The sequence below is a fragment of the Miscanthus floridulus genome, chromosome 6, assembly GCF_019320115.1.
Source record: "Miscanthus floridulus cultivar M001 chromosome 6, ASM1932011v1, whole genome shotgun sequence".
Classification (NCBI taxonomy): domain Eukaryota; kingdom Viridiplantae; phylum Streptophyta; class Magnoliopsida; order Poales; family Poaceae; genus Miscanthus; species Miscanthus floridulus.
In genome coordinates, this window is record NC_089585.1 from 94,903,859 (window position 1) to 94,917,988 (window position 14,130).

A 14,130-nucleotide genomic window follows, 5' to 3' on the forward strand; every position below is an offset into this window, starting at 1 on the left:
AGCCAGCAGTACTTCTCTCTCACATAAACGAACCAACAACGATACGAACCAGCCAAACGAACAGGGCCTATCTCTAGTAGCTAGTATCACCCATGAACTCCCAATTCCTTTCACCCCTCATTCGTAGTCCCTACTACAGATGCAGAGCACTCATGCTCAAGAACATGAATGTTCCCGCCGCTGGATGTAGGGCACATTGCCTAAATCGGTGTAGATCACTAAGTCTCTAAGTGTTAATCCATTCAAACTCAATGCGTGTCTCTAAACTTACTTGTTGGTGCTATGAAATACCGACAAATAGTGATGCTAAAACTTGAAATTTAAGGATCAATAGTTAGTAAGCTTTTTGTCTAGGTCACTACGGGAGTCGGGCTAAGTATAATGCCACCTAGTCAGATAAGTCTTGCTGAGTACATTGTGTACTTAGAGTTTATTCTTATATTGTTGCAAATGAGAACCCGAGTGGAGAACTTGCTAATCGGTAGTGAGTCGAATGTCATGCCGAGCAAATTATGTCCATTGCTCACTCAGCTAACCTGTTGTATTGCTCGAGAGCTAATGGTGGGCATAGTGATGCCCAACTATTGTTTCTTTTGTGTCTTGCCGTAGTTATGTAGTGTCTAAGTCCCATGAACATGATAATCTGTTGCAGAGGTTCTTTTATGTTTTGTACCCGGCCTCTATGTAATCTTGATGTAAACGGAATTGCTTTGTTGTGTACTATTTAGTCTTCCACTATATTCTGAATTCTTCTGGTGAGCCTTGATGTAAAGCTATGTTCAATTTGATCGGCTTTGGATTCGAAAAGTGTTTGGTTTGGAAAAACAAACTTTGTAACAAATAATTATGGATGTGGTCCTTGTGAGAAACATGGATGTTCCAGATCTTCGCATGGGGTGGCCTGAGCTCGGGTTCGACTCGGATTAAGCATGTCTTAGTATCAAATGGGGGTGGCCTGAGAGACTTTCGGGTTTGACTCGGATCAAGTGTCTTAAGTGTCAAATGATCATTGGGCATGCCAAGTCAAGGCAAAACTCAGCAGTTCTACCATAGTTATGCACAATTATCTCATTCTATACTTGGTCGACATTTTTTGGTTGTTTATTTATTTATTGTATATATTGTGGTAAGTTTTATACTTTGATGGTAAAAGAGAGTACATTTTTCTTAAAAAACTAAACTTATCAATGGTCGACACCTACTTTCAATTTAGGTATTTTTCCCATCTTATGGAAATCCAACTACTCTTTTTTATAATTTTCCATTTTGAAATTAACTATTTAATAATTTTACTAATAATAATTTATGTGGACTATTTATCCAGGTTTCTTTTCTTTCCAATTTTTTTGGTGACCAAACTGTTAATTATTAATAGTTTTTGTTCAAAATTTACCTTTACTAATTGTGTTTTATATGTACTCTTTATTTGTCCATTTTCTTCAAACTCATGAAACACGGAGTTGTTATTTTTTATTACTTTGTTATTTTGAATTTACTATTATTAATGCATGGAAGCTTTAGTTTATCGATGTTTTTATACCATCATAAAATCCAAAGGGGTATGTTTTAATTTTTTTTCTAAGTATTGTTGTAATTTCTATACTTTCTCAGCTGATATGATGGTATCTTTTAACACTATTGGAATAAGATACTCCCTCCGTCCCAAAAAGCATGTGATCCTGTTGTTTAAATCTTGTCCCAAAAACATGTAAATCTAGGTTGGAGATACTCCCTTTGTCCCACAAAACATGTAAATCTCACTTTCAAGGCAAGTTTAGTGGAAGTGTGAAATTACGCATTTGTGTAGGGTCAAGATGGCGGACTAGAGGGGGGTGAATAGTCCTTTCTAAAACTAAACGCGTCAGCTAACCGAAACAAATACGAAATTAAAACTATCGGTTTAGCCAAGACTACACCCCTCTATCTAAGTTCTCAAACACCTTATAAAAGATCCTAATCAAGCAACTAAGGTGTCGGGCTAGCTAGAGCTCGCCTAACCAATTCTAGGAGCAATATCACATAAACCTATGCCACTAGTACTTCAAGCATCGGGGAGCTCCTACACATGCTAGTAGCAAAAGCACAATGCTCCTAAGCTCACTAGCAATGCTCAATAACAAAGCTACACAAGTCAAATTAGAGAGCTCAAATGACTTAGCTACACAAACTAAGCAAGGCAACTAATTTGCTACAAAAGTAAACTAGTTACATAAGGGAGCTACTTCTATACTACACAAGCAAGAAGGTAACTAGCAAGCTACACAAGCTCACTAATTACAAGAGCAACTACACAAGCATAATATATATAGAAGTAAATACAAGCTTATGTTGGGGAATTGCAAACCAACGGGATGAAAAAGGTTGACACGGTGATTTTTATCCCGAGGTTCACTTGGTTGCCACCAAGCTTATCCCCGTTGAGATAAGCTCCAAGGTAGCCACCGGTCCTCTTGCTAGTGGTGACCCGTAAGTCACACTCTCTCACATGAAGTGCTTACCACAAGCTTTAGCACTTGACCTGGCGGGGCCACTTGTCGCCCTTCATGTCTTGCTCTACTAGAGTTGCTCTTCACGGCACCCGCGGGTAAGCACAACACCACTCACAATCTTCTCTAGAGCACCGCACAAGCTTCTTGTGTGCTTCAATGGAGATCATGCCACCAAGCCGTCTAGGAGGTGGCAATCTACAAGAGTAACAAGCACCATTGACTCACAACTCGATCACCTAATGCCACTTGATGCAACCTCACGATGCAATCGCACTAGAATCACTCACTCGCAATTGATTCGCACTCTTGCAAGCACAAGTAAGTTAGAGGGCTCACAAGCACTCCTACACAAGCCACCAAGGCTCAAGGGTGCTCAGCAACCAGCCTAAGGCTGGCTAGTGCTTGGTTTTATAGCCCCTAAGCAAATAGAGCCATTGTACCCCTTCACTGTGCACTCTACGCATCAACCGGACACGCTGGTACTGACCGAATGCATCCGGTCGCTCCTGGACAACCACGTGTCCCGACCGTTTGAAAGTAGTCATTACCGCCACCATAGCTAACTCGCTCATGCGCTCAACACCTTCTGACCGGACCTGACGGTCCCCTGACCAGACGTACCACGCTCCAGAGTCCGATCGCGAATAGATATGTTTTAGAGACGCTTTTCAATGACCCAACGCGTCTGGTCCTAGCTGACCAGACTCGCCACCACGTTCGGTCGCGCACACCTCGCTGTGTCGTTCGAGGAATAGTGTCAGCGGGCACATCCAGTCGTGCCCCCTTGGCCAGAGTCCGATCGCAGCCTCGCTGCTGCGCCTCATCTGCATTAGATGACCAGACGTGCGGCTGTGGGTCCGGTCACTTCTTCGCTCAGGGTCCTGTGAAGCCACTAAGGCTGGCCGAGACCCAGGTTTTGGCATCGGACTCGTGCCCTCAGGGTCCGGTCGCACCGAGACCCAGAGTCCGGTCCCACTACTTTCCTCATGTTCTTCTCCAAGTTGATCCAAATCAACTCCAACTTCTTCTCCTTTGCAAATATGCCAACACCACAGAGTATACAACACCTTATGCAAGTGTGTTAACATTTTCACAAATATTTTTCAAAGGATTAGTCACTCAATTCACCACACCACTCGATCCTAGCAACGATGCAAAGTTAGATCACTCGAGTGGCACTAGATGACCGATTTGCAAATAAGTTTGCCCCTCTTGATAGTATGGCCGTCTATCCTAAACCCGGTCATAAACTTCTCTACACACCTATGACCGGTGAAATTAAATGCCCTACAAATATACCTTTGCCTTACGCATTCCATTCTACCTCGTCCATCATTGATGCAACACATGCACCAACCCATCACAAATGATATCATCCACTTCATATCATTACATGACCATATTGGTTCATCGATATTGACTTCACTTGCTCTTCACCGTTGCTTCGGTCCATCGGCACCAAGTATCACTCAACTTGCCCTTCATACTTGCAACATATCCATCAAGCCAAGTCTTGTCTTGATCTTCTCCACCTTACTCACATGACTCAATGTCATGTCTCATATGCAATGAGCTCCTTCATCACATGTGTGAGCTTTGCAACATATCCAAGCCATCTTCACCGTCATGGCATGAGTTGCTCATATAAGTGTACTTGTGAACTAATCACCTCACATTCAAACACATTAGTCCACCCATCGATATTGACTTCACTTGCTCTTCACCGTTGCTTCGGTCCATCGGCACCAAGTATCACTCAACTTGCCCTTCATACTTGCAACATATCCATCAAGCCAAGTCTTGTCTTGATCTTCTCCACCTTACTCACATGACTCAATGTCATGTCTCATATGCAATGAGCTCCTTCATCACATGTGTGAGCTTTGCAACATATCCAAGCCATCTTCACCGTCATGGCATGAGTTGCTCATATAAGTGTACTTGTGAACTAATCACCTCACATTCAAACACATCACTCAATTACCAAAACTAAACTAGGGACCTTTCAATGTGCCCCTCCTATATCCTTCTTCTAATATGCTAGAACTCAAGAGCAATCTAGAATGTTCCTTCAAAGTACAATAAGGGATGGGATGGTTTTCCAAAAGTGTAATGTTTTTATTGGTGGGGACCATCTGAAAAGATAACCTGAACTCTAGGATTACATGAATTTTGGGACAAGATTTGAACTGCAGGATTACATGTTTTGTGGGACGGAGGGAGTAAGCTTTATGGTGGGACCCACCAATAAAAAATACATATGCAATTAAAAAACATGTTAACTCTGCACTTCCAGTGAAGATTCTAGATGGTTTTTTTAGTTCCAGGTGTGTGTTGAGAAGGAGACAGCAGGGGCACATGCGTAATTTCACATCTTCACTAGTGTGGCCTTGAAAAACGAGATTTACATGTTTTGGGGACGGAGAGAGTAGTAGGGAAGTGGCCCAAGCAAATAGCGCAGGTAGCTATGTATTTTAAAATTGCAACATTTAGATTTTTTTTACTTAAATACATTTTTCGAGTAGTACTGTTTATTTATTTTGACTATAATTTGTACTCTCCATGTGTCTCCACTATATGCATCGAATGCATTTCATATAGTTATCATCGACAAATTTCTTGTACAAGCCTATTGACTTGCTAACAAATTTCATATAGTATTGATACATGTACTACTGTTTTGGGACATTCATGTGCTACGTTGCGAAGTGGACAAAGACATGCTCGCCTTAAAAGAGCGCAAGGATGGTGCTTCGTGTGAAAGAGGTACTTGGGAGTTGGGACTGCTTCTGAACTCTGCTGATAAAATGCAAAATATTTAGTGCAAATCACATCTTTAGTGCAATCCGTGAAAACCCCATTAAAACCATACTTAGGAGTTTTAAAAAAACTTAAAACTATGCATACCAATAGTGCATCTATAGACATGCATTGTGACAAAATTCGAGATTCAAACTTGTTTTGTAAAAATTCATATGAAAATAACAAATTTGATTTGCATATGCACTAGAGCACAAAAGGAATTTTGTCCTTTAGTGCATATGCAAATAAAATTTGTTATTTTCATATGAATTTTTGCAAAATGAGTTTGAATCTCAAATTTTGTGACAGTGCACATCTACAGATCCATTATTGGTGTGCATAGTTTCAAATTTTTTGAAAACTCCTAAATATGGTTTTGCAAAGGGTTTTCACGATTGCACCAAATATGTGGTTTGCACTGAATATTCCTAATAAAATGAGTGTAAAGAACTAGTTAAACTTGACATATGGTCATTCGTGAATAACCTACCACTAAAAACTCATATGAATGTTTTTCCCGAGTTGTCAAATTAACTAGGAGATCTAGGTATATAGTATTTCTTTTATAGAGTTATATGTACACTGAGGACAACTGCTGCACACACATGATCACGCAATGATGCAAGATGGATGGAAAGAAAGATCCACATGATTAAAGCCGTGCGCTGTCGTCTCTCGGCGACTTTACAATGTTCCCCCACACTCCTGGTGATCGAGTGCTAATGGAATGCTGCCGCAGTGTGCTGGACTGCTGGTATCTTTGGTGCCGTCAGCAAAGATGCTGGGATGAGCAGCTGGGGCCACTGCAGGAGGTTTTTGTCTTAAGAAAAGCATTTTACTTGTCGGAGACTAAAGTGGATTGTGCCCGTGATCTTTATGGTCCCATGCACAAGACATGCATGCAAGCATATGATCTTTGTCTTTTTTTCATGGAGGATGGAAGCAATGCTTACCTGCATTGTTCTTCTGGAGCTTGTCAAAGACAAGGTGACATGCTCTTTGCATCAGTTATGTTCAGATGGCTATTTGGCCCGCACACGCTAGAGACTGACTGCCAATGCTCTGAATTCCGGACATGTGACCACATAAGAAGAAAAAAGAAAAGAGCTAGGTGGTTTGGCCACCGTCCAGCTCATCCCCTCTGTTTTCTCTGCATCTTGTAACCCAGCTAATGAAATCTCTAATCATTTGCTAAAAGGAAAAGTTAAATGTTCAGATGATCAGTAGATAGCCACATGGCTTGGGCTTTTGATCAACAGATCGGCCCATAACTGTTGAGCCCTGTCTCAGCTTCCGTGGTTCCCTTTTTAATCATTTTATAGCAAGCTAGCTACTCCCTCCGTCGTAAAATAAATACATGCCTCAAGGAGTCAAACTTTTCAAAATGTGACTAAATATATATATAAATATACTAATATCTATCATGTGTAATGAGCTTGACTCTTCGGTTCGATAAGCTTATTTGAAAATACAAATGTTAATATTATTTTCTCTATACGTGGTCAAACCTGAAAAGAGTTTGACTCTTCGAAGTGAAATATACATTTATCTTTGAACAGAGGGAGTACTTCCTTCGTCAGTTTCACAGCTTAGCTATTTAGAGAAAACAAGAACAACACAAATGTTGGGTAGTTGTTAACGTGCTCCACAGAGTTACAGAAAATCACCAGCAGATACAGAGAAAATCAGGGTTGGGGGGAGTGTCGTTAAACCATGCTGTCAAGTATACTATTGCGATGTCAGGATCACATCTACAGCCCGTCCATGTTCTCTTTATTACCAAATAACACCATGTTATCGTCAAAGAATTTACAGATCAGCGGGGGCACCGACTTTTGGTCGCAATAGGAAGCCATCTCCTAGTTCTTGGCATGTCCAATTATCCCCATAGAAGAAAAATAAAGCCATAGGCCATAATTATGAATTTGCGGACGGCCATACTGTAACCGCACGCTTTACATAAGCAAGCACTACTAGTTACTGTTCCCTCTGTTACCCAAATGTGCGTTAAAACAGCTGGAACGCAAAAGAGAAACTGCAGCACCAAAATTCTTCATGTTTGTCTCGCCAGAAACCTAAAAATATAACTCCCAGCTTGTGTCAGTTTTGATCCTATTTTTATTGAAGGAGCATCTAGAATGGCAGCAAACAGCAAACGACTACAGCTTACTCCCCTTCAGATCCCTCCCCTTCCATTGGCAGAAACGCCCATCTTCTGCTCAAATCTCCGACATTAGATCTCCTGAACTTTGTTAGGGTGGAAAAAAAACAATGAGGCCAGCAACAATGGCTGCTACACACCTCGACGCTGAGTTGCAGCACGATGAGAGACGCCCTCTCTTGTCAAACAGAGCTGATGGAAACAACAACATGAGCCCCATGCAAAAAGCAATAGGCCAAACATACCAGAGCACTGCCCACCTCGCCAAACTCCTTCCTTCTGGCACTGTTCTTTCTTTCCAGATCCTGGCTCCCACCCTGGCAAAACAAGGCCACTGCAGTGACATGAACGGAATGATGACAGGAGGGGATTGTCCTGCTTTGTTCTCAGCTTCACAGATAGCTTCAGGGATGAGGAAGGGAAGGTACGATACGGGTTTGCCACATTCAGGGGATTGTGGGTCATTGATGGTGGGGCTCCTCTTGAACCACTTGCAGCAGCAGGATTCAGGATGCGGTTTCTAGACTTTGTACATGCCATTGTTTCAGCTATGATTTTTGTAGCAATCGCATTGTTTGACCAAAATGTGGTGTCTTGCTTCTATCCAACACCATCCGAGGATACAAAGCAACTTCTCACAGCATTACCAGTTGCCATTTGGATCATTGGAAGCCTGCTATTTGTTAGCTTCCCTACCACTCACCACAGCATTGGCTCCACACTCTCTTCACAATAATAGGGTCTTCAAATTTTTGTCTGCCGTGGTTCCTGCTGAATCAATTAGTTGTAACTTGTAAGCCACTTGAGTAGGTTGGAGATGTATAGCATTACAACAAACATCTATCTCTAGCAATAATATTTTGGGAAGAGTTTCACTTAATGGCGAAAGTGAAATTGATGGTGACATTTGACAGATGGGTTTTGTATATGAAATCAAAATTGATGCCTGGTACATATGATATGTTTGTAGTATCAACTGTGAACAAAGGGCACCCATACAAAATCATGAAACTGTTTGGTTGACCATCACAACCTGGCAAACTAAAACATTACTTCTTGAATAAAACTCGTATCATTTAATTTTATAGTTATTTCTGCTGTTGAATAGTTTGAGTTAGAAAGGCGGGCCTGGTGCAAGCGGTAGAGTCTTACCGCCTGTGACCGGAAGGTCCCGGGTTCGAGTCGCGGTCTCCTCGCATTACACATGCGAGGATAAGGCTTGCCACTAACACCCTTCCCCAGACCCCGCACACAGCGGGAGCTCTCTGCACTGGGTACGCCCCCCTGAATAGTTTGAGTTAGCAATTGTATGCCACCTCCAACGAGGATATGCAAATGGAATGCGAATGAATGGTCAGAGTGATTGCACGTTGCAATAAACTAGCTTTGCATGTCAGGGGGACTATATGAAAACTTTTGGCATTCTGTACAATTATGAAAATCTTCACTTTGGTTTTGATCAATTAGTATCGCATGCATGTTGTCTTAAGATTGTTTGTGTCAGTTTCGTTATTTTTATATCTTATGATAAATTAAGTAGATGGGGACATCATAAACAGAAGTTGATAATGACCAGTCTGAACCCTAAACAAAACTATAATTGTTTCCAGTACAAACACCAATTATATTTTTTCTGTGTTTTATCTAGACAATATTTTCTTCCTTTGTTAGAAAGCAAAATGAGAGCATATGTGCAGAACAAAGATATTTTGTCATTTCTAGTTATGAATAAGCTAGCAAATAATAGAGAAGTAGCACCATGACAACACAGCATTTATGCCTTCTATTCCATTGTCGAATAACACCAAGCACAAGACACAACTATCCATCAGAGGAACATAACCAGCACATACAGCAAACAATAACTTAACTCTATTTTACTTGGTCAATAAATTATAAATCTCAAGTTCTCAATATTACTAGCAGTCTAGCACGGATGTCTCAATAGTTACATCTAACTACTTTTGGTAAGCAATAGTTTGAGCTATAAGCTAAGCTGTATCCTCTACTTAAAAACATGAACATTAAGTTCCTACTTCTGGATCTTTGAATTAGGGGGCTTTCTTTTGTTTCTTTTCTCGCAATGGAAAAGCCTCTCCCCACACCCACATCAAACAATCACACCAATACTCTATGAAAGCAGGTCTGTAGTATACAGAAGGGACATTGGGAGATATAATCACATCATACCTGACGAGTAAGCTGGCCAAGATGTTTAGGTGAGAAACCAGGTACTAGCACAGCATAGAGCCAAATTTCTCTCAAATCAACTAACAGTTAGCCGGTCCCAAATTTCCTCGGCTTCTTGCCTCACCTTCTTCTTACTCCAGTACCCACTAATAATAGCATCCCATGTCTCCCTCTCAGGGATGCATCTCTCTGACAGCATGTCAAGCACAACATGGGCAGCCTTTTCTATGTTCTTTTTGGAGAAGCTCTCAACAAGAAGATGGAAAGTGGTTGGGTCGGTAGAAATACTGCGAGTCCTTGTGCTCTGGTAGACCTGAAAAGCCCTACCAAGTTCACCCTTGGCACACAATGCTGTCAGCACGGTATTGTTTATCCTGGCATGCAAGCTCCAAGTCACCCGGTTCGGTTCAATACCGGCAAGAACCATCTCATCCAGGTAATTTGCAGCCTCCACAGCCCTTCCTGCATCACATAGCCCAACAATTAGCTTCCCAAACAACCCAGCATCAGGCTTCCGCCCCTGTAGTCGCATCCGGTCCAAGACCTCCATTGCCTCACTCAGCATGTGCTCCTTACAGAGTCCATCAATCACCGAGCTATATGTGATCGTATTTGGCAGCTTCTTCTCCTTGATCATCCTATCCATCAATTCTAACGCTGATGCGGCGCGTCCACCCTTGCACAGTCCATCAATCAGCGAACTATAAGTGACCAGATTAGGCGAGACCCCTCTCCTCCCCATTTCATCAAATATCTTTAACGCATCATCAAAGCAACCCTCCCTTGCGAGCCAATGGATAACAGTGGTATAAGTAACAACGGTAGGTGCAATGCATTTCCCAACCATCTCGGAGAACATCTCGAGGGCCTCGGCCAGGCGGCCACGGCGGCAGAGCCCGTCGATGATGGTGTTGTAGGAGCAGACGTCTGGCTTGGGGATGTTCCGGAAAAGGCGGAGAGCGTCTTTGATGTGAGCGGCGGCGTCGGAGCAGTGGGCCTTGAGGAGGACGTTGTAGGTGGCAGCGGTGGGGGCGAATCCGGCGGCGCGCATGTCGGCGAGTAGGGAGCGGGCCAGGGGGAGGTGCGAGTGCGCGACGAGAGCGGCGAGGACGGCGTTGTAAGAGCGAGCAGAGTGGGGGAGGGCGAGGTCGGAGGGGGCGGAGCGGAAGAGGTGGAGAGCGGCGAGCGGGCGGTGCGTGCGGGAGAAGGCGCGGAGGAGGCCGAGGAAGGGAGGCTCGAGGGCGGCAACGGAGGGGAAGACCCCGCGTGAGCGGGAGAGAAGGGAGGTGGCGAGGGGGAGGTGGCCGGCGGAGGCGAGGCGAGAGGTAAGGAGAGAGACGGTGGCCGGAGACGGGGTGATGGGGTCTGCCGCAGAAGTGGAAGCGGCGGTGGCAGCGTCGAAGATCGCAAGGGCGCGGCGAGGGTCCCGTTCGGCCCGAACTAGGCGGTGGAGGTGGTCTGCGGTGAGGGTCTTCGGCCATTTGGGCGGCGTGGGGTTGGCTGGCGGCATGGAGGCGGTGGTAAGAGGTAGGCCTAGACAGGTGTTCGGCGGAATGCCGAGGAGCGCGAGGATGCGTGGGCTGGAATGACTCAATGAGCAAAGATAAACAGCGGGGAGGCGGCAGGCGGTCACCGTCGGACGCATCCTCCAGGGTTCCTCCAAAACAAGGAAATCTGACTTGTCAAAAAAAAACAAGGAAATCTGTTTTGTTTTTTTTTTAATTTTCTTTAATTTGTTTTACTAAAAATAATTGCCCCAAATAAATTAGCAGAAATATACTCCGATTGCCAATTGAAACGGTGAGATTATTCTGACCATTCAAATGGCGGAACTTACCTTTTCTATGCTGCATATCTTAAAAATCATAAGTTTTCTCAAGCACACCAATCACATGTTCGAGTCAATCTTATTGATGATAGGAAGCTAAGTTCATGCTTTGCTCTAAGTTGAGGTCTAGCCAGTAGATAGTAGAAAGATGGCTAAATCCACGTTTATGTCGGGTCGCTCAATCCATCTATTTTTGCTTTCGCGCTGAGAATTTTGCCCTTGTGAAGTTTAATGGAAAAAAAAAGTTTATGAGATTGTAGTGCTCGATAAGATATGAACAATTTGGGGCAAAATCGTTTGAACCCATCTTGAAACAAAAATAATAGAAGTCTGGCGTTAAGATGGTCCCAAATAAAAAGTTTGTGAAGTTATAATTCTGTACATCTAGATTCATATATAACTTTTATATGTACATCCAGATCCATATGAAAATTTATAATCTTTAATATATACCATGTAAAGAAGAAAAAATCCACCAACTAAATTAGCGAAATTTAAGGGCCGATTTGGTAGGGCTTTTCCTGCTTCAAATTCTTCATATATGTGAAGCGATTCTATGACTGAAATTGATCCACTATGATTTTGGATGAACTGCATATAGTGATTCTATGCGTGAAGTGAATCAGGATAAGCTACTTTTTTTCACCTCCCAGTTGTGGAGGTATAACCCCAGGTACTACCGCGGGCATATCCCTTGGTAGACTGCCGACTAGATTTCGTCAACAGTGACGCGCCAGGTAGGGGTGAAGACTTACGTCCCGGCGAGATCGACTTTCATCTTGCCTGCGATGTCAACACGGAGATTTGCTGCCGAACTAAAGTCGCCGTGCGAAGACCAACAACCTAGATCGTCGCGTGGCCATGCAACAATCGAACCCGACATCTACTCCGATTAAGGTGGGGCGAGCAAGTTTCCATTAACTTGGTGAAGACATCGGACGAGTACAAGAAGGCGCTAGATCCAGGGGAGTCCGTGCACCGCATCGGCTACATCTCGCACTGCCTGGAGCCTCTGTTTGTCGCTGCCGTTCTGTTTTCTGTGGAGTCCGTTTGTAACGTTACGATCTTGCTTAGTGCTTAGATTAAGGCCTAAAAGAAATTAACAAAACAAGTTTTCATGTGTTACAAATTTTAAAACTCACAAGAAAGGATAATTAAATTATAGGTCTCATTTTTATGAGAAGAGAAGCGAACGGGATATTGCGAGTTAGATCAATTAATGTGTAAACATGTTTATGAAATTCTAATAAGAAAAATATGACAAGTTGTTATAGATGTTTGGCATGAAAAACGGTTTCTGTAAAATGAAAATATGACATAGCTTATAAATAGAAAGTGCCCTTTTTGAAGAATTATAGTATGCAAAATACTTAAATAGTGTTTTAATATTTTGTTCCCACGAGTTAGTACGAAGTATGGACTAGGTCATGACATGTTGTCTAGTTGAAATTGACGAAGTTCCGACCTTTTAAAAATTCAATAAAAGGTGTTAATGGTTGTTTAGTTCAAGCGGGACTCTCGTCCTTTCTAAGTCTGTAACAATAATCGACGATGCCATTTCGATATTTAAATTCCAACAAAAATGATTAAGCAATTTTTATATGTTGGAGCACTATTGGTTGCCCCAAGGTGAGCGCATCATCATAGTGCAGATTAGTCGTGTTAGGTGTTGTGATACTCTCGCAAAAATTGCTCGAACTTCACTAAGAACGCGCTGCGAATTATGATCTGGTGCTCGTTCACGAACCAACGTTCAGAGCAACGAACCCAGATTGGCATGCTTCTATCTCCCCTTCTGGTTATCCTCTTCACGTATCGATCGTTTCTTTGGAATGTTGGTACTACGGGCCTAGGGATGGGAGAGTTGATTGAGCCTCAAACATGATCGTTGACAGTTTTTCGTTCGCTTTAAAACTCGTGCGTAGCTCCCTGGCGGACCGTTCGGCCGGGAGTGCGCGGTCACCGCGTTGGCGCGCGCGCGTGGCCACAGGCTAGCGGGAGCTGCCCTCGGTCTGGCCGTGGTGTGGTCGTGCCTTGGCTAGCCCTGGCTGCGGCGCCTGTTGCTGGCCGATGGTCTCGGCACTCCCCTCGGCCGCCGCTGCCACCGGGCCTAGCGTGGCCATAGCTGCTCTCCGCCGAGCGCGAGCTGATGTAAACCGTAATGCCGTCCGTGCGCGCGTATAGGGAGGTGCCTTGTCCATTGCCGTTCGGTCACTACAGCGCTCGCTCTCCACCACTCAATCCACCTACCCCGCCTTACTCTCGGCGTCGTGACACGCCTTGCTGCGTCGCGGGGCCACGCTGCCGCGTGCACATGGCTGAGCAAGTACTATCTAAAGGCTCCTCGCGAGCACTAGGCAGCGCGATCCTTGTCCTCCCTCGGGTGACTGTGCCACATGCCGCCATGCCTTATCAGTCTTGGTCGGGTCGCCTCGGCATGGGCCGCTCTTCGCGCCGTGGTGGTGGCAGTGCACCGCTTTCTCCTTTCCCCTTTCTTATTCATCGGCTCGAGGTTTTCTAGTCTAGTTCCTGGTGTCGACGTGTAGTAGAGGGAGTTAGCTAGGCGCCCCATTCGCACCAGGTCCAGTCGTCGTCTGTCGCGAATTTTGATTTCTTCTCGCCGTCGGTCATGGACGCCGTCGAACCGGTAGATTGGGAGG

General features: G+C 44.0%; 1 protein-coding gene and 1 pseudogene across 5 annotated transcripts; one reads left to right on the forward strand and one right to left on the reverse strand.

Annotated features, from left to right (window-relative positions):
- Positions 1-6,829: 6,829 nt before the first annotated feature.
- LOC136458689 (protein DMP6-like) lies at positions 6,830-8,188 on the forward strand (annotated as a pseudogene).
- On the reverse strand, positions 8,083-11,241 carry LOC136458688 (pentatricopeptide repeat-containing protein At5g46100-like). Of its 5 annotated transcripts, none has more exons than XM_066458616.1 (3): positions 9,643-11,241; positions 8,605-8,722; positions 8,084-8,220 (listed from the first exon to the last, which is right to left on the reverse strand). In XM_066458616.1, the coding sequence occupies exon 1, from the start codon at positions 11,150-11,152 to the stop codon at positions 9,719-9,721; it is 1,434 nt and encodes a 477-aa protein (XP_066314713.1). In that variant the 5' UTR covers positions 11,153-11,241; the 3' UTR covers positions 8,084-8,220; positions 8,605-8,722; positions 9,643-9,718. The 5 variants fall into 5 exon arrangements, with proteins under 5 accessions (XP_066314711.1, XP_066314713.1, XP_066314710.1 ...); XM_066458613.1 differs by having other exon boundaries at positions 8,605-8,736; XM_066458615.1 differs by having other exon boundaries at positions 8,097-8,223; positions 8,605-8,736.
- Between the last annotated feature and the right edge of the window lie 2,889 nt (positions 11,242-14,130).

Bases quoted from the DNA above. Each gene is read 5' to 3' on its own strand.
- LOC136458688 (XM_066458614.1), bottom strand. From the start codon at position 11,152: ATGCCGCCAGCCAACCCCACGCCGCCCAAATGGCCGAAGACCCTCACC.